Genomic DNA, 18,837 nt, shown 5'->3' on the forward strand with positions numbered 1-18,837 from the left:
AAAATGTGATCATTGTGACGGACATTAAGTTCAGACAAGAGCAGCACAGACGGCAGTGCAAACAAGTACAAACAATAGAATTAGTTCCCGCGTGCAGAGGAAGTGCCATAAGAACGTTGTGGCTCCACAGACCTCCAGCAGCCTCTCTCAATACATCTCAGTAGAAACACTTTCAACTGTTCACGTGAATAAGCATTGAAATGTCTATGAGTGGACGTTAGGAGCTCCTGCTGACTGAAATGTGGCAGCGCATCTTGGACAACTCAAGCATTGTGGTTGTCATTTATCTGAAGTTCAAACCGTGTATATTCAAGTCTCATTGCATATAAAGAATACTTTCTTCATTTGGGTTTTGATACGTACGACCCCCATGACTCAAACCAGCATGGGATGGATGTGTAATATAAATCAACATAGAAATGGAGCGACAGGTGATTCAGGTGGTTGCAGTCGCAGGGAAATTAGCATTTTCTTGAATTGGTAGTGTTTTAAAAAAAGACTCATAAAAAGTTGAAAAGAAAAGAGAGAAATCAAGCAGGAGCTGCAGCCGAGAGAAGAGTTTAAATCCACCCAGTAGTATGTTGGACTTACACTTACAATGTAGGAGTAGGACCAGGGAGTGTGCAATGCCAACATTAGTTTACTGGACATTGGTCCAGTAATCATGCAGTTTTTACTGGACCGAAGTAAAGTTTGAGGAACATATTTTTTTACATATATTTTAAATGTAGGAATGTTTGCATGTATTCTCTCAAAAGACCAGTCCAGGTGAGTTAGGACAAGGAAAAGAAACAGTCCAAAGTATTGTTGTTCAATTTTGACAACGTGGGGTCTGCAATCTATTCCTTCTTCAAAACAAGTCAGCAGCTCCTGAAGGAGAAAGGCTCCACTTTCCTGCACTGCTGAACCTTTCAACTGATCGTAAGACATTTTCTTTCTAATCACTGGAGATCAGATTTAAAGTTGGTGATTAACAAGCAATGACGACACTAAAGTGTATCTCAGTGCTCATTCTCTCAGGGTCGTTCATCGTCAGCAGTGGAAGACACACAGTCCCCGGCCGTCGCTTCGTCTCCCGCTGCTTTGTGCTTTACCGTCACTCTCCATGTCGTCGTTGAAGAACAGGCTGTCGTCCAGGGACACCAGGCTGAAGCTGGAGTCGTCGCTCTCGTCAGACATGTAGCCCGAGGTCAGACATGGGTCCGTCACTGGTCTGGAAAGCCGACTGGCACCCTTGGACCTCTGCAGGGACTCGATGTACCTGGCTAAAGTTGTCCCTTTACCTTGAAGACAGCAAGACAAGGACAAAGGTCACTGGAAGACCCCCCCACTGCAGTAAAGAGTACGAAGCGGCGGGCGTCCCTCACTCCGACAGCGCAGACCGTGAACTGGACCTCTCCTGACCAGCAGGGCGCTGAGCCAGCTGGCGTCCAGGCGTCCCAGCCTGAAGCCCCCCAGGCACAGGGCGCTGTTGTTGAGGTCCAGACCCAGGCGGCCCAGCAGCTGGATGACGATGGGTCCGTCGCCCCTCTTCACACTCAGGGCCAGAGCTTTCCGGAGCTGCTGCTCGGGGGTGCCTCGCTTGAGCAGCAGCTCCACCAGTTCCAGGGGCCCCCCTCGCTCACAGACCTGAAAGGGGGGGGGCACAGGTCCACATACTCATCCAGAACCCACCCAGAAAACCTACTGAAGACACGCACTTCAGAGTTCCTGCACACTATAAAACATGCTCATTTTCTACCAAATTCACTTCATCCTGAGCCACAAAATAAATCCAACCTTTAAAATAGAGATGAGACACATTCAAACTGTGTCAAGACAATCCATCCATCCATCATCCATCCATCCATCCATCCATCCATCCATCCATCCATCCATCCTCTTAACCACTTAATCCGTCTTGGGTCTCGGTCAAAGTACATAGAGCAAAGAAGGCCAGACCTCCCTCGTCCACAACTTCCTCCTGATCCCAGCCTGGTAAACCTCTAGACCAGGGGTCGTGACCTTTAATGCTCAAAGAGCTACTTGGGCCGTTTCACACTGAACACACACATTTTATTTTGACAGTCCCCCAGTAGACCATGCCAGGACGACACGACACACTAAACCTTCTTCACTGCTGGTTGACAACTTACAACTAATAAACTAAACTACATGAACTAAGCAACAAAAACACAACACAATTATTAGCAACACTACAAACCTAACATAACCCCAATAATTACATTTAAAACACCACAAACAGAAAATCCCATAATGCATTGCAGCTCTCAGCTCCTTTATTGCTCCACATTATTAAAATAGAAGATAAATGTGGAGATCTGGATTGTTAGAACCATGAGTGTGATGGTGTGTCTTTAATGTCCTGTAGTTGTTGTGGAATTCACTAGAATGTTCCGTCACTCTCAACAAGTCTGTAATGAACCTCCTGGAACTGTGGGCTTTTACTGTGAAAGGTACAGGAAGCTCCCAGCTTCAGACACCAGTTGAGCCGCTGTCATGACCTGCAGCCGCAATTCTACCTTCTTCATCCTTTATTGTTGTAATGACGTTACATCACTGCTCGTTCACCACCCTACATTTTACCACTCTTTGTAGGGACTGCGCTCTGGGTGGCTTTGCCTCCTTACGTCCCTCTCTGGGTGGCTTTGCCTCCTTACGTCCCTCTCTGGGTGGCCTTGCCTCCTTACGTCCCTCTCTGGGTGGCTTTGCCTCCTTACGTCCCTCTCTGGGTGGCCTTGCCTCCTTACGTCCCTCTCTGGGTGGCCTTGCCTCCTTACGTCCCTCTCTGGGTGGCCTTGCCTCCTTACGTCCCTCTCTGGGTGGCTTTGCCTCCTTACGTCCCTCTCTGGGTGGCCTTGCCTCCTTACGTCCCTCTCTGGGTGGCTTTGCCTCCTTACGTCCCTCTCTGGGTGGCTTTGCCTCCTTACGTCCCTCTCTGGGTGGCCTTGCCTCCTTACGTCCCTCTCTGGGTGGCCTTGCCTCCTTACGTCCCTCTCTGGGTGGCTTTGCCTCCTTACGTCCCTCTCTGGGTGGCCTTGCCTCCTTACGTCCCTCTCTGGGTGGCTTTGCCTCCTTACGTCCCTCTCTGGGTGGCCTTGCCTCCTTACGTCCCTCTCTGGGTGGCCTTGCCTCTTTACGCCCCTCTCTGGGTGGCCTTGCCTCCTTACGTCCCTCTCTGGGTGGCCTTGCCTCCTTACGTCCCTCTCTGGGTGGCCTTGCCTCCTTACGTCCCTCTCTGGGTGGCTTTGCCTCCTTACGTCCCTCTCTGGGTGGCCTTGCCTCCTTACGTCCCTCTCTGGGTGGCCTTGCCTCCTTACGTCCTCTCTGGGTGGCCTTGCCTCCTTACGTCCTCTCTGGGTGGCCTTGCCTCCTTACGTCCTCTCTGGGTGGCCTTGCCTCCTTACGTCCCTCTCTGGGTGGCCTTGCCTCCTTACGTCCCTCTCTGGGTGGCCTTGCCTCCTTACGTCCTCTCTGGGTGGCCTTGCCTCCTTACGTCCTCTCTGGGTGGCCTTGCCTCCTTACGTCCTCTCTGGGTAGCCTTGCCTCCTTACGTCCTCTCTGGGTGGCCTTGCCTCCTTACGTCCTGTCTGGGTGGCCTTGCCTCCTTACGTCCCTCTCTGGGTGGCCTTGCCTCTTTACGTCCCTCTCTGGGGGGCTTTGCCTCCTTACGTCCTCTCTGGGTGGCCTTGCCTCCTTACGTCCTCTCTGGGTGGCCTTGCCTCCTTACGTCCTGTCTGGGTGGCCTTGCCTCCTTACGTCCTGTCTGGGTGAGGAGCAGTGACTCTACTTGGAGTCTCTTCCAGACAGATGAATTTATCACGTCCTGATAGTGAAGGCTGCTCGCCTGCAGAGAAAACAGTACAAACACTTGACTCCGCGGTTTCATTCTTTCAGTCATGACCCAAAGTTCATGACCACAGGTGAGGGAGGGAATGTAGACTGGGAATGTAGACTGGGAATGTAGACTGACTGCTTGTCAGGACAGATGGACTCAATCGCAGACTCTCAGAGTTCTATTGAAAACGTCCAGAGAACACTAGGAAGCAGACTGGACAACAGAGGGAGGTTTGAATACACAGTGAAAGGAGGACACAGGTGGAACTCATGAAGACGGGGGCCACGGGGACTGAGGGACAGAAGGAACCTGTGCCAAAGGGAGTCGAGACAGACAGGACTGGGACAGACAGGACGAGGACTGGGACTCGAGGGGAACACAGGAAACTAAAGAGACTAAGGACCTTGGGGAAATCCCTGCTTGAAGAACCGGGAAGGACCAGCAGGAGAGACATTGATCCGTCTCCTCTGGCGACAGGTGGACTAGTAGAGGCAGCCGACTGGACGGGAACTAGCTAGACAGGAACAGGTCCCAGGGAAGTGGGCCAGACAGGAACAGGTCCCAGGGAAGTGGGCCGGACCTGAACAGGCCACCAGGACTCGGCCACACGGAGCCTTGCAGTGACGTTCTGGTTCAGTCTGCTGGCAGGTGGACTGGTTCTGTCAGGACGGTGCAGAAGGACCCAGTCATCCGTCACAGGAGACAAGATGACGAGACGAGTGGACACAGACATCAGAGGGAGGGGGGGGGGGGGGGGTTCAGATCAGGACCAGGGGGAGGGTTCAGATCAGGACCAGGATTGCCCCCCCTGGGTTCAGGTACACCAGGACAGGGAGGACAGGGAGGACAGGGAGGACAGGGAGGACACGGCTCCTGGTGGCGTCATGCTGCAAGTCGCAGCTTGAAGAATTTGCTCCATTCATAAATGAGTATTTCCTGACTAAGCCTTACAAAACTCAGCCAGTCTTCACTGAGACCATGACATCATCGCTGAGCGGTGAGGAACGGCACTGACAGGACCACAGACCAGGAGACAGATAGAGCATGACATCATCGCTGAGCGGTGAGGAACGGCACTGACAGGACCACAGACCAGGAGACAGTTAGAGCATGACATCATCGCTGAGCGGTGAGGAACGGCACTGACAGGACCACAGACCAGGAGACAGTTAGAATCAGTTGACTGAAACACCTCGTGTTCACCTGCAGATGTTAGCATGTATGACTCAGAAACACTAGAAGAGCTCCAGAAAACCAGGAAAGACAATCAAGAGGGACAAACACAAACTCAGCTCTCCTTAACGAGACGAGAAACGACCTTTAAGGGATCGAAAGACGATGTGACAAGTTTGTAAAAGAGAACTGTGGAGGCGGAGGACTGCTTCAGCGCTGAGGACACCGCTAACTGCTTAGCGCTCAGCCCTCGTCCTTCTGTTCACCTCTTTGGTCTTCAGTTGTTAATTCTTCATGTCCTCACATTGAAAATGGGCCAATACCTTATTATTAATGCTGTCAATTGATTCAAAAAATAGTATTTAATTGCACAATTTTCTGTAATCAATTGCAATCAATTGCATTGTTTTTCTCCTGAAGACTGAAGATATTTATTCAATGAAAACCCCGGAATTAATGTCGACTCAGCACACACAGACTATAGTTAAAGTCAAAGACTATTTTTTATAACACATTATTACATAAAAAATTTTATTTTAGCTTTGCATGAAACTGTTTCTCTCTAAGATCAGCAAAAATAATAAAAACAAGAATTAATTAATTAATAAACGTCTAACATAAGTCTGGGTTTAGTTTAGAGTGCAGCTCCACTTTGACAACTGAAATATTTCTAGAAGTTGTGAATTTATTACTTGAACAAAGTGATAATAATATACTGCAATATCCAAACACACACACACACACACACACACACACACACACACACACACACACACACACACACACACACACACACACACACACACACACACACACACACACACACACACACACACACACACACACACACACACACACACACACACACACACACACACACACACAGAGTCCTCCCTTGGTGATGTTATAATGTGACCATGTAAAGTGTCTGAATATCATGAAAAACGCTAAACAAAAAAAAACATGTTGTTGTTGTTGTTGTTGTCTTGTAGGAAAAATGAATGTCTCAAAGTCTCCCACACTTTTCAAATCATCAGCATGGATTGAAGGAAGGGTTTGTGGTGAGTTTACTATTAGTGAAGCCATTTGGCTGTGTTGAGCTGACCTCTGACCTGGTAAATGAGGGACTGGCCGTCGGCCTTGCCGTTGACGTCGGCCCCCAGCTCCAGCAGACACTCGGCCATGGCGGTGTCTCCGGCCCTGCAGGCCTCCTCCAGCAGGTCGTAGTGCAGCTCTGAGTGGCTCCACATCCTGCACAGGGCCAGACACACTGGCCTGCGGAGCTGGACGACACACACACACACACACACACACACACACACACACACACAGCAGACAGTCACACTCAGCATCGGAACCAGAGTCTTTATCATGATGGTCACCAGTGTTGGAACATGATGGTCACCAGAGTCGGAACATGATGGTCACCAGAGTTGGAACATGATGGTCACCAGAGTTGGAACATGATGGTCACCAGAGTCGGAACATGATGGTCACCAGAGTCGGAACATGATGGTCACCAGTGTCGGAACATGATGGTCACCAGTGTTGGAACATGATGGTCACCAGAGTCGGAACATGATGGTCACCAGAGTCGGAACATGATGGTCACCAGTGTCGGAACATGATGGTCACCAGTGTTGGAACATGATGGTCACCAGAGTCGGAACATGATGGTCACCAGAGTTGGAACATGATGGTCACCAGTGTCGGAACATGATGGTCACCAGAGTCGGAACATGATGGTCACCAGAGTTGGAACATGATGGTCACCAGTGTTGGAACATGATGGTCACCAGAGTCGGAACATGATGGTCACCAGAGTCGGAACATGATGGTCACCAGTGTCGGAACATGATGGTCACCAGTGTCGGAACATGATGGTCACCAGTGTTGGAACATGATGGTCACCAGTGTTGGAACATGATGGTCACCAGTGTCGGAACATGATGGTCACCAGTGTCGGAACATGATGGTCACCAGTGTCGGAACATGATGGTCACCAGAGTCGGAACATGATGGTCACCAGTGTCGGAACATGATGGTCACCAGAGTCGGAACATGATGGTCACCAGTGTCGGAACATGATGGTCACCAGAGTCGGAACATGATGGTCACCAGTGTCGGAACATGATGGTCACCAGAGTCGGAACATGATGGTCACCAGTGTTGGAACATGATGGTCACCAGTGTTGGAACATGATGGTCACCAGTGTTGGAACATGATGGTCACCAGTGTCAGAACATGATGGTCACCAGAGTCGGAACATGATGGTCACCAGTGTCGGAACATGATGGTCACCAGAGTTGGAACATGATGGTCACCAGTGTTGGAACATGATGGTCACCAGTGTTGGAACATGATGGTCACCAGTGTCAGAACATGATGGTCACCAGAGTCGGAACATGATGGTCACCAGTGTCGGAACATGATGGTCACCAGAGTTGGAACATGATGGTCACCAGTGTTGGAACATGATGGTCACCAGTGTTGGAACATGATGGTCACCAGAGTCGGAACATGATGGTCACCAGAGTCGGAACATGATGGTCACCAGAGTCGGAACATGATGGTCACCAGTGTCGGAACATGATGGTCACCAGAGTCGGAACATGATGGTCACCAGTGTCGGAACATGATGGTCACCAGAGTCGGAACATGATGGTCACCAGTGTTGGAACATGATGGTCACCAGTGTCGGAACATGATGGTCACCAGTGTCGGAACATGATGGTCACCAGTGTCGGAACATGATGGTCACCAGAGTCGGAACATGATGGTCACCAGTGTCGGAACATGATGGTCACCAGAGTCGGAACATGATGGTCACCAGTGTCGGAACATGATGGTCACCAGAGTCGGAACATGATGGTCACCAGAGTCGGAACATGATGGTCACCAGTGTTGGAACATGATGGTCACCAGTGCCGGAACATGATGGTCACCAGAGTCGGAACATGATGGTCACCAGAGTCGGAACATGATGGTCACCAGTGTCGGAACATGATGGTCACCAGAGTCGGAACATGATGGTCACCAGAGTCGGAACATGATGGTCACCAGAGTCGGAACATGATGGTCACCAGTGTTGGAACATGATGGTCACCAGTGTTGGAACATGATGGTCACCAGTGCCGGAACATGATGGTCACCAGAGTCGGAACATGATGGTCACCAGAGTCGGAACATGACTTCCTTGTCTTGGAGACAGAGGAAGTCAGATCTCCTCTGAAACTGTGGAATTACAAAACTAAAAGTCACCAACAAGACTGAGTCACCACTTTCACTTGTTCATAGTTGATTCAACATAGAATCAGACTTTATGCTGTGGGACAGTTGTGATGAATCTATTGTGCAGTGATGTTGTTTAATTAACAGATTAGTTCTGTTGTCAAAGCTTCTATCAGCTCCAGACTGGACAAAGTGAAGCCGTTCCTGAACCAACAGGATCTTGAGAAGGCAAAACCTGCTTTCATTAGCTCCAGACTGGACTGTAATGCCCTTTATGTGGGCCTCAGCCAGTCTTTATGTGGGCCTCAGCCAGTCTTTATGTGGGCCTCAGCCAGTCTTTATGTGGGCCTCAACCAGTCTTTATGTGGGCCTCAGCCAGTCTTTATGTGGGCCTCAGCCAGTCTTTATGTCGGCCTCAGCCAGTCTTTATGTGGGCCTCAGCCAGTCTTTATGTGGGCCTCAGCCAGTCTTTATGTGGGCCTCAGCCAGTCTTTATGTGGGCCTCAGCCAGTCTTTATGTGGGCCTCAGCCAGTCTTTATGTGGGCCTCAGCCAGTCTTTATGTGGGCCTCAGCCAGTCTTTATGTCGGCCTCAGCCAGCCTTTATGTGGGCCTCAGCCAGTCTTTATGTCGGCCTCAGCCAGTCTTTATGTGGGCCTCAGCCAGTCTTTATGTGGGCCTCAGCCAGTCTTTATGTGGGCCTCAGCCAGTCTTTATGTCGGCCTCAGCCAGTCTTCCACTTCACGTCTTCAACTAGTTCAGAACGCCGCTGCCAGATTTCTAACAAACTCCTCCAGACTGAACACGTCACCCTGTGCCGTCGTCTCTCCACTGGCTTCCAGTTCATTTCAGGATTGATCTTAAACTTCTGTTGTTTGTTTTTAATGCCATCAATGTCCTGGTCCCTCTTACCTGTCTGACATTTTAACCCTCCGTGACCCTGGTTCTTCTTACCTGTCTGATATTTTAACTCTAGTGACCCTGGTTCTTCTTACCTGTCTGATATTTTAACTCTAGTGACCCTGGTTCTTCTTACCTGTCTGATATTTTAACTCTAGTGACCCTGGTTCTTCTTACCTGTCTGATATTTTAACTCTAGTGACCCTGGTTCTTCTTACCTGTCTGATATTTTAACTCTAGTGACCCTGGTTCTTCTTACCTGTCTGATATTTTAACTCTAGTGACCCTGGTTCTTCTCACCTGTCTGATATTCTAACTCTAGTGACCCTGGTTCTTCTTACCTGTCTGATATTCTAACTCTAGTGACCCTGGTTCTTCTTACCTGTCTGATATTTTAACTCTAGTGACCCTGGTTCTTCTTACCTGTCTGATATTTTAACTCTAGTGACCCTGGTTCTTCTTACCTGTCTGATATTCTAACTCTAGTGACCCTGGTTCTTCTTACCTGTCTGATATTTTAACTCTAGTGACCCTGGTTCTTCTTACCTGTCTGATATTTTAACCCTAGTGACCCTGGTTCTTCTTACCTGTCTGATATTTTAACTCTAGTGACCCTGGTTCTTCTTACCTGTCTGATATTTTAACTCTAGTGACCCTGGTTCTTCTTACCTGTCTGATATTTTAACTCTAGTGACCCTGGTTCTTCTTACCTGTCTGATATTCTAACTCTAGTGACCCTGGTTCTTCTTACCTGTCTGATATTTTAACCCTAGTGACCCTGGTTCTTCTTACCTGTCTGATATTTTAACTCTAGTGACCCTGGTTCTTCTTACCTGTCTGATATTTTAACTCTAGTGACCCTGGTTCTTCTTACCCGTCTGATATTCTAACTCTAGTGACCCTGGTTCTTCTTACCTGTCTGATATTTTAACTCTAGTGACCCTGGTTCTTCTTACCTGTCTGATATTCTAACTCTAGTGACCCTGGTTCTTCTTCCCTGTCTGATATTCTAACTCTAGTGACCCTGGTTCTTCTTACCTGTCTGATATTTTAACTCTAGTGACCCTGGTTCTTCTTACCTGTCTGATATTTTAACTCTAGTGACCCTGGATCTTCTTACCTGTCTGATATTTTAACTCTAGTGACCCTGGTTCTTCTTACCTGTCTGATATTTTAACTCTAGTGACCCTGGATCTTCTTACCTGTCTGATATTTTAACTCTAGTGACCCTGGTTCTTCTTACCTGTCTGATATTTTAACTCTAGTGACCCTGGTCCCTCTTACCTGTCTGATATTTTAACTCTAGTGACCCTGGTTCTTCTTACCTGTCTGATATTTTAACTCTAGTGACCCTGGTCCCTCTTACCTGTCTGATATTTTAACTCTAGTGACCCTGGTTCTTCTTACCTGTCTGATATTCTAACTCTAGTGACCCTGGTTCTTCTTACCTGTCTGATATTTTAACTCTAGTGACCCTGGTTCTTCTTACCTGTCTGATATTTTAACTCTAGTGACCCTGGATCTTCTTACCTGTCTGATATTTTAACTCTAGTGACCCTGGTTCTTCTCACCTGTCTGATATTTTAACTCTAGTGACCCTGGTTCTTCTTACCTGTCTGATATTTTAACTCTAGTGACCCTGGTTCTTCTCACCTGTCTGATATTTTAACTCTAGTGACCCTGGTTCTTCTTACCTGTCTGATATTCTAACTCTAGTGACCCTGGTTCTTCTTACCTGTCTGATATTCTAACTCTAGTGACCCTGGTTCTTCTCACCTGTCTGATATTTTAACTCTAGTGACCCTGGTTCTTCTTACCTGTCTGATATTTTAACTCTAGTGACCCTGGTTCTTCTTACCTGTCTGATATTTTAACTCTAGTGACCCTGGTTCTTCTTACCTGTCTGATATTTTAACTCTAGTGACCCTGGTTCTTCTTACCTGTCTGATATTCTAACTCTAGTGACCCTGGTTCTTCTTACCTGTCTGATATTCTAACTCTAGTGACCCTGGTTCTTCTTACCCGTCTGATATTCTAACTCTAGTGACCCTGGTTCTTCTCACCTGTCTGATATTTTAACTCTAGTGACCCTGGTTCTTCTAACCTGTCTGATATTTTAACTCTAGTGACCCTGGTTCTTCTTACCTGTCTGATATTTTAACTCTAGTGACCCTGGTTCTTCTTACCTGTCTGATATTCTAACTCTAGTGACCCTGGTTCTTCTCACCTGTCTGATATTTTAACTCTAGTGACCCTGGTTCTTCTTACCTGTCTGATATTTTAACTCTAGTGACCCTGGTTCTTCTTACCTGTCTGATATTCTAACTCTAGTGACCCTGGTTCTTCTCACCTGTCTGATATTTTAACTCTAGTGACCCTGGTTCTTCTTACCTGTCTGATATTTTAACTCTAGTGACCCTGGAGGGTCCTGGTTCTTCAGCTCAGCTTCTTCTAGACGTTCCAAGGTGGAGATATAAGCAGTGGGGTGTCGCTCTCTTGCTGTTGCTGCTCCCAGACTGAGGAACAAACTGCCCCCCGACATTCACACCACTACTGATCTCCGCCTTTTTAAATCAAAGCTGAGAACCCATTTTTTTTTTGTTTGGCCTTTAACTCAGTCTAGGACAGAGTATTTATCCTGTATGCTCTGTTTTTATGAATCTCTGGAAGCTTCACCAACCTGCAGCACCGTCACTCCTCCAGTCAGACCTGTGTTTTATGTACTGTTTCTATGTATTCTTCTTCTATTTGTTCCTTAATGTACTGTTTCTATGTATTATTCTTCTATTTGTTTCTTAATGTACTGTTTCTATGTATTATTCTTCTATTTGTTCCTTAATGTATTGTTTTTATAGCTTTGTTGTAAAGCACTTTGGGTTCCACTGGGTTATTGTAAAGGGCTATACAAATAACATTTGATTGATTGATTGATTTAATTCCCCCCTGAAAGTAAACGTAATGCTTGTAATGTGATATCAGCTGCTGTGCCTGTAAAATGCTGTCGAACTAGAACAATGTACAGGACAGAACAAGTGTCGTTGGTGTGCTGTGAACAATGTTACATCCATTTCTATTTTTGGATCAGTTGAGTTTCTTCCTGCTGCTGAGGATGCTCAGAGTTTCTACTATTACTAATTTGCACATGCGGTATTAAATTCCAGTATCACACTACTAAGAATAACCTGACAGGATGATGGAGCTACATCAACATCAACGTCATTTCGCCCACGTCAAGGAGGTGACGGTGCAGACCTCTGGCTCCACACCACAGCGATCAGTGTGTGGCGGTTGTTGGTTCCACTCACCGGGTTGGCTGTGTGGTCGGCGTCGTCTCGGAGGCAGTGGAAGATCTGGGTGTCAAAGTGGACCCTGTGCAGCTCAGCAGCTGCTCCGGAGCAGCAGTCCAGCAGCCTCAGCGCCACCTGGAAACACTGAACCAGCAGGAGGCGGAGTCACACACGAGCCCCGCCCCTCTATGACGGACCGCCGACCTCAGCGAAAAGTCCTTCAATATTTCACCGCTCTTCCAGACTGTGTGATCTTAACAGTCTTTTTTCTTTATCTTTGTTTGGTTGAAAAATACAATAGTGTACATATAGGATATTGTACATATCATATCCTTTTCTTTTTTTAATAAAAATAGCAAGAACAATAGAACACAGTCTCTGACAGCAATATAATAATGAAATACTGCGAATGTAAAGTAAAAAGTAAACAACAAAAGAAAAGGGAAAAAAATAAAATGATAATAATTAAATTAAATTAAACATGAATAGGATAAGTAATAGCAATAATGATTTTAGAAAATAACAGTAACCACAACAATGACTAAGTAATAATAATGACAATAATAATTAAACGGGTGTATAGAAAAGTATATATATATATATCTAAATAAAAAAAACAAAAAAAAATTGAATAAGCGCAAAATTACTCTTAAGTACAGATGGGTAACAATGAAGTACAACACTTAACAGTCTTATACGACAGACTGATGACGACATGAAGGCTGCTGTGTGACCAGCCCGTGTGATTGCGTAATAATATGGCAAGAATAACACCGAAGTATAAATATGAATGAAGCCCCTCCCATTGTAGCACTTGTGTGTCTGGTAAAGGAGCTTGACCTCGGTGTTTGTTACCTTCTACTAGCATTTTAAATGAACATTTACTGTTACGGCCTTCCACTTTCCAACAAGCAGCAGTCTCCGTCACTCCAAACATCTGGATTTGATCCCCAGACCACGACAACGTCCGTTAATAAACCTACTTCAAATGGTGTGATTTGACCTTTAGACAGGAGCGTTCAGTAGATTGTTGTGATCGTTTCATAAAGGAAAGTTGTGTTTTCTCAATGGACAATTGTTTAAGTCCAATGAAAGTCCAACTTCTATCCTGATGCTTTTTACTTCTCTTTTCTAGATTTTTCCCTGATTTGGTGGAGTTTACTTCACGACTGGACACATTGGACTGCTGAGAACATTACAAATGTTCACCTCTGTGGCAACTTAATGCATGAAGACTTTCAAATGGTCTTTAGAGAAATTATTTGGAAAACTGTCTTTACAGACTCTTGCTTTAAGATATTGTTTCTGTTTGAATCTGAATTACAAAGGGTTCATTTTCTGATTTATATCAAAATATGTCTCTTTTATCAGGGACATAAAAAAGGGAGGCTTAACTTTCCAGGCTTGTTTCATCTGAAAATGCTTTTAAATCATTCAAAACGTGAAATGTTAAGTCATATTGCAACAGTCTTGAGTGAGGATGGACAGATGAGAAATTAATTTTCTGGTTTTACAGTGTAAAATAAGCTCCTATTTGTGTCACAAAGAAATTAACTGCTAACTTCATTTACTCAGGTGTTTTCTGTGCTTTACAAATCACAAATATTGATATTGTTGATTTGCACAGCTGTAAACTGAATATTGTCTTGTATTCTGTCGTATTTCTGTTTGTTCTATATGAAATAATAAAATGTGATCGGACACCAGATTTGAAGCTGTGGTTTTTAAATTTCAGTTTTAATTGTTAAAAAAAATTCTATTTCCATTGTGCCATAAGAATATTACACGTTTGCTATGAAAATCAAGCCATAATATCACATTGTGTTTCACTTGAGAATGAAGAGATTCTGGGAGTTGGAAAACTGACGTGATATTGTGAAGTTTGTGTGGACTTTGTTTTTACAGCCAGCAGTTTAGGGTCGGGTCGGGTCGGGTCGGGTCGGGTCGGGTCGGGTCGGGTCGGGTCGGGTCGGGTCGGATCAGATCAGATCAGATCAGATCAGATCAGGTCAGGTCAGGTCAGGTCAGGTCAGGTCAGGTCAGGTCAGGTCAGGTCAGGTCAGGTCAGGTCAGGTCAGGTCAGGTCAGGTCAGGTCAGATCAGGTCAGGTCAGGTCAGGTCAGGTCAGATCAGATCAGGTCAGGTCAGGTCAGGTCAGATCAGGTCAGGTCAGGTCAGGTCAGGTCAGGTCAGGTCAGGTCAGGTCAGGTCAGGTCAGGTCAGGTCAGGTCAGATCAGATCAGGTCAGGTCAGGTCAGGTCAGGTCAGGTCAGGTCAGGTCAGGTCAGGTCAGGTCAGATCAGGTCAGGTCAGGTCAGGTCAGATCAGGTCAGGTCAGGTCAGGTCAGATCAACCCAGCTGCGATCCACCAACAGAGCAAAGCAGCACAGTGATGGTCTGTGGTCATGAATGCACTGCAGCAACATTCACATGTTTCCATGACAACAGGAAACGGTTTGTGCGCTCACCTTCAGCAGCATCTCGGTATCGTCTCTGTACTGAGCGATGGAAGCCACCAGGACGGAGGCCAGGACCGGAACAATCATCCTGGACAGCTTCTTCCTGGTGACCAGGAAGCTGAGCAGCGTCAGGCCCCAGCAGTGGATCTCTGCAGAGACGACAGCCGGACAGTAGGACAGTAGGACAGCAGGACAGTAGGACAGTAGGACAGCCGGACAGCAGGACAGCAGGACAGCAGGACAGCAGGACAGCAGGACAGTAGGACAGCAGGACAGCAGGACAGCAGGACAGCAGGACAGCAGGACAGTAGGACAGTAGGACAGCAGGACAGCAGGACAGTAGGACAGTAGGACAGCCGGACAGCAGGACAGCAGGACAGCAGGACAGCAGGACAGCAGGACAGCAGGACAGTAGGACAGTAGGACAGCAGGACAGCAGGACAGCAGGACAGTAGGACAGCAGGACAGCAGGACAGCAGGACAGCAGGACAGCAGGACAGTAGGACAGTAGGACAGCAGGACAGCAGGACAGTAGGACAGCAGGACAGCAGGACAGCAGGACAGCAGGACAGTAGGACAGTAGGACAGCAGGACAGCAGGACAGCAGGACAGCAGGACAGCAGGACAGCAGGACAGTAGGACAGTAGGACAGCAGGACAGCAGGACAGCAGGACAGCAGGACAGCAGGACAGTAGGACAGTAGGACAGCAGGACAGCAGGACAGCAGGACAGCAGGACAGCAGGACAGTAGGACAGCAGGACAGCAGGACAGCAGGACAGTAGGACAGCAGGACAGTAGGACAGTAGGACAGCAGGACAGTAGGACAGCAGGACAGCAGGACAGTAGGACAGCAGGACAGCAGGACAGCAGGACAGCTGCTGAGTCTCACACATTCCCAGCAGGACTTGAGGTGAAGCACAAAGTGTTTGTCCAGATGAAGGCGTCCGGCTCTCCCTGTGACATTGTCCCGCCTCACTTCTTTAAAGAGGTTTTTCCTTGTACAGGGCTGTCGGTTCTGGCCATTGTTAACAGCAGTTTGTCTTCTGGTGTTGTCCCCCAAAGTTTTAAACATGCTGTGGTGCAACCCCTGCTTAAGAAACCTGGTCTTGATCGTGGTATGCTCGCCAACTATAGACCTCCAAGCTGTCTTTTATATCAAAATCCTGGAGAAAACTGTCCATGCTCAGTTGAAATCATTCCCAGATGAGCATGATATCCTGGAGGTTTTCCAGTCTGGTTTTAAAACATTGCATAGTACTGAGTCAGCCCTTTTAAGAGTTTTTAATGATATCCTCATGGCGGTTGACGGCGGTGACCATGTGGTCCTTGTCCTGCTGGACCTGACTGCAGCGTTCGACACTGTGGACCACAATATTTTAGTATCGCGTCTGCAGCACCTACTGGGCATTGGTGGTACTGCCCTAAATTGGGTCAGATCTTATCTTGGGGGAAGATCCATGAGTGTACTCCTTGGTGGCTCTGAGTCCCACTCTGCACCACTGTTATATGGGGTTCCACAGGGTTCTATTTTAGGGCCACTGCTTCCCCTGGGCGCCATTCTGAGGAAACATCTCTTTTCACCTTTATGCAGACGACAGTCAGATTTATGTTCCACTGAAAAAGGACAATGCCTCATTGAAAGTACTTCTGTCTTGTCTTGAAGACATCAAAACCTGGATGTCGCTGAACTTTTTAAAATTTTACGAAAAAAAGACAGAAGTGATGGTGTTCGGCCCGAGCGCCACTAGTGAACCGCCCTCGGTCGATTTCGGCCCACTGAGACAATACATTAAGCCGTTAGTCTCCAACTTGGGTTTTAAAATGGACAGTGATTTTAAACTGGACGGCAGAGAGGGGCTGTAGTGAAGTCCAGCTTCTTTCACCTGAGGCAGCTGGTGAAGGTAAAGACCTTTCTGACACAGAAGCACCTAGAAGCAGTAATCCACACTTTTATTACATCTGGGCTGGATTACTGCAACTCACTTTACTTTGGAGTCAGCCAGTCCTCTCTCACCAACTCACTTTACTTTGGAGTCACCAGTCCTCTCTCACCAACTCACTTTACTTTGGAGTCACCAGTCTTCTCTCACCAACTCACTTTACTTTGGAGTCAGCCAGTCTTCCCTCACCAACTCACTTTACTTTGGAGTCACCAGTCTTCTCTCACCAACTCACTTTACTTTGGAGTCACCAGTCTTCCCTCACCAACTCACTTTATTGTGGAGTCACCAGTCTTCCCTCACCAACTCTCTTTACTTTGGAGTCACCAGTCTTCCCTCACCAACTCACTTTACTTTGGAGTCACCAGTCTTCTCTCACCAACTCTCTTTACTTTGGAGTCACCAGTCTTCTCTCACCAACTCTCTTTACTTTGGAGTCACCAGTCTTCCCTCACCAACTCACTTTACTTTGGAGTCAGCCAGTCTTCTCTCACCAACTCACTTTACTTTGGAGTCACCAGTCTTCCCTCACCAACTCACTTTATTGTGGAGTCACCAGTCTTCCCTCACCAACTCACTTTACTTTGGAGTCACCAGTCTTCCCTCACCAACTCACTTTACTTTGGAGTCACCAGTCTTCTCTCACCAACTCACTTTACTTTGGAGTCACCAGTCTTCTCTCACCAACTCTCTTTACTTTGGAGTCACCAGTCTTCTCTCACCAACTCACTTTACTTTGGAGTCACCAGTCTTCTCTCACCAACTCTCTTTACTTTGGAGTCACCAGTCTTCTCTCACCAACTCTCTTTACTTTGGAGTCACCAGTCTTCTCTCACCAACTCACTTTATTGTGGAGTCACCAGTCTTCCCTCACCAACTCACTTTACTTTGGAGTCACCAGTCTTCCCTCACCAACTCACTTTATTGTGGAGTCACCAGTCTTCCCTCACCAACTCACTTTACTTTGGAGTCACCAGTCTTCTCTCACCAACTCACTTTACTTTGGAGTCACCAGTCTTCTCTCACCAACTCTCTTTACTTTGGAGTCACCAGTCTTCTCTCACCAACTCACTTTACTTTGGAGTCACCAGTCTTCCCTCACCAACTCACTTTATTGTGGAGTCACCAGTCTTCCCTCACCAACTCACTTTACTTTGGAGTCACCAGTCTTCCCTCACCAACTCACTTTACTTTGGAGTCAGCCAGTCTTCTCTCACCAACTCTCTTTACTTTGGAGTCACCAGTCTTCCCTCACCAACTCACTTTATTGTGGAGTCACCAGTCTTCCCTCACCAACTCACTTTACTTTGGAGTCACCAGTCTTCCCTCACCAACTCACTTTACTTTGGAGTCACCAGTCTTCTCTCACCAACTCACTTTATTGTGGAGTCACCAGTCTTCTCTCACCAACTCACTTTACTTTGGAGTCACCAGTCTTCTCTCACCAACTCACTTTACTTTGGAGTCACCAGTCTTCCCTCACCAACTCACTTTATTTTGGAGTCACCAGTCTTCTCTCACCAACTCACTTTACTTTGGAGTCACCAGTCTTCTCTCACCAACTCACTTTACTTTGGAGTCAGCCAGTCTTCTCTCACCAACTCACTTTACTTTGGAGTCAGCCAGTCTTCTCTCACCAACTCACTTTACTTTGGAGTCACCAGTCTTCTCTCACCAACTCACTTTACTTTGGAGTCAGCCAGTCTTCTCTCACCAACTCACTTTACTTTGGAGTCACCAGTCTTCTCTCACCAACTCACTTTACTTTGGAGTCAGCCAGTCTTCTCTCACCAACTCACTTTACTTTGGAGTCAGCCAGTCTTCTCTCACCAACTCACTTTACTTTGGAGTCACCAGTCTTCTCTCACCAACTCACTTTACTTTGGAGTCACCAGTCTTCTCTCACCAACTCACTTTACTTTGGAGTCACCAGTCTTCTCTCACCAACTCACTTTACTTTGGAGTCACCAGTCTTCTCTCACCAACTCACTTTACTTTGGAGTCACCA

The 18,837-nt window shown here is 47.1% G+C and overlaps 1 protein-coding gene across 1 annotated transcript in view; it reads right to left on the reverse strand.

Moving 5' to 3' along the window:
• The window catches only part of lrrk2 (leucine-rich repeat kinase 2), a 143,804-nt gene that overhangs the window by 72,908 nt on the left and 52,059 nt on the right, over positions 1 to 18,837 (reverse strand). The window contains 5 exon segments of the mRNA XM_080505514.1: positions 1,095 to 1,283; positions 1,368 to 1,629; positions 6,124 to 6,294; positions 12,448 to 12,573; positions 14,898 to 15,037. Coding sequence (XP_080361640.1) covers positions 1,095 to 1,283; positions 1,368 to 1,629; positions 6,124 to 6,294; positions 12,448 to 12,573; positions 14,898 to 15,037 — 888 coding nt within the window.

The sequence above is a fragment of the Blennius ocellaris genome (genome assembly GCF_963422515.1).
Source record: "Blennius ocellaris genome assembly, chromosome: 11".
In the NCBI taxonomy this organism is placed as follows: domain Eukaryota; kingdom Metazoa; phylum Chordata; class Actinopteri; order Blenniiformes; family Blenniidae; genus Blennius; species Blennius ocellaris.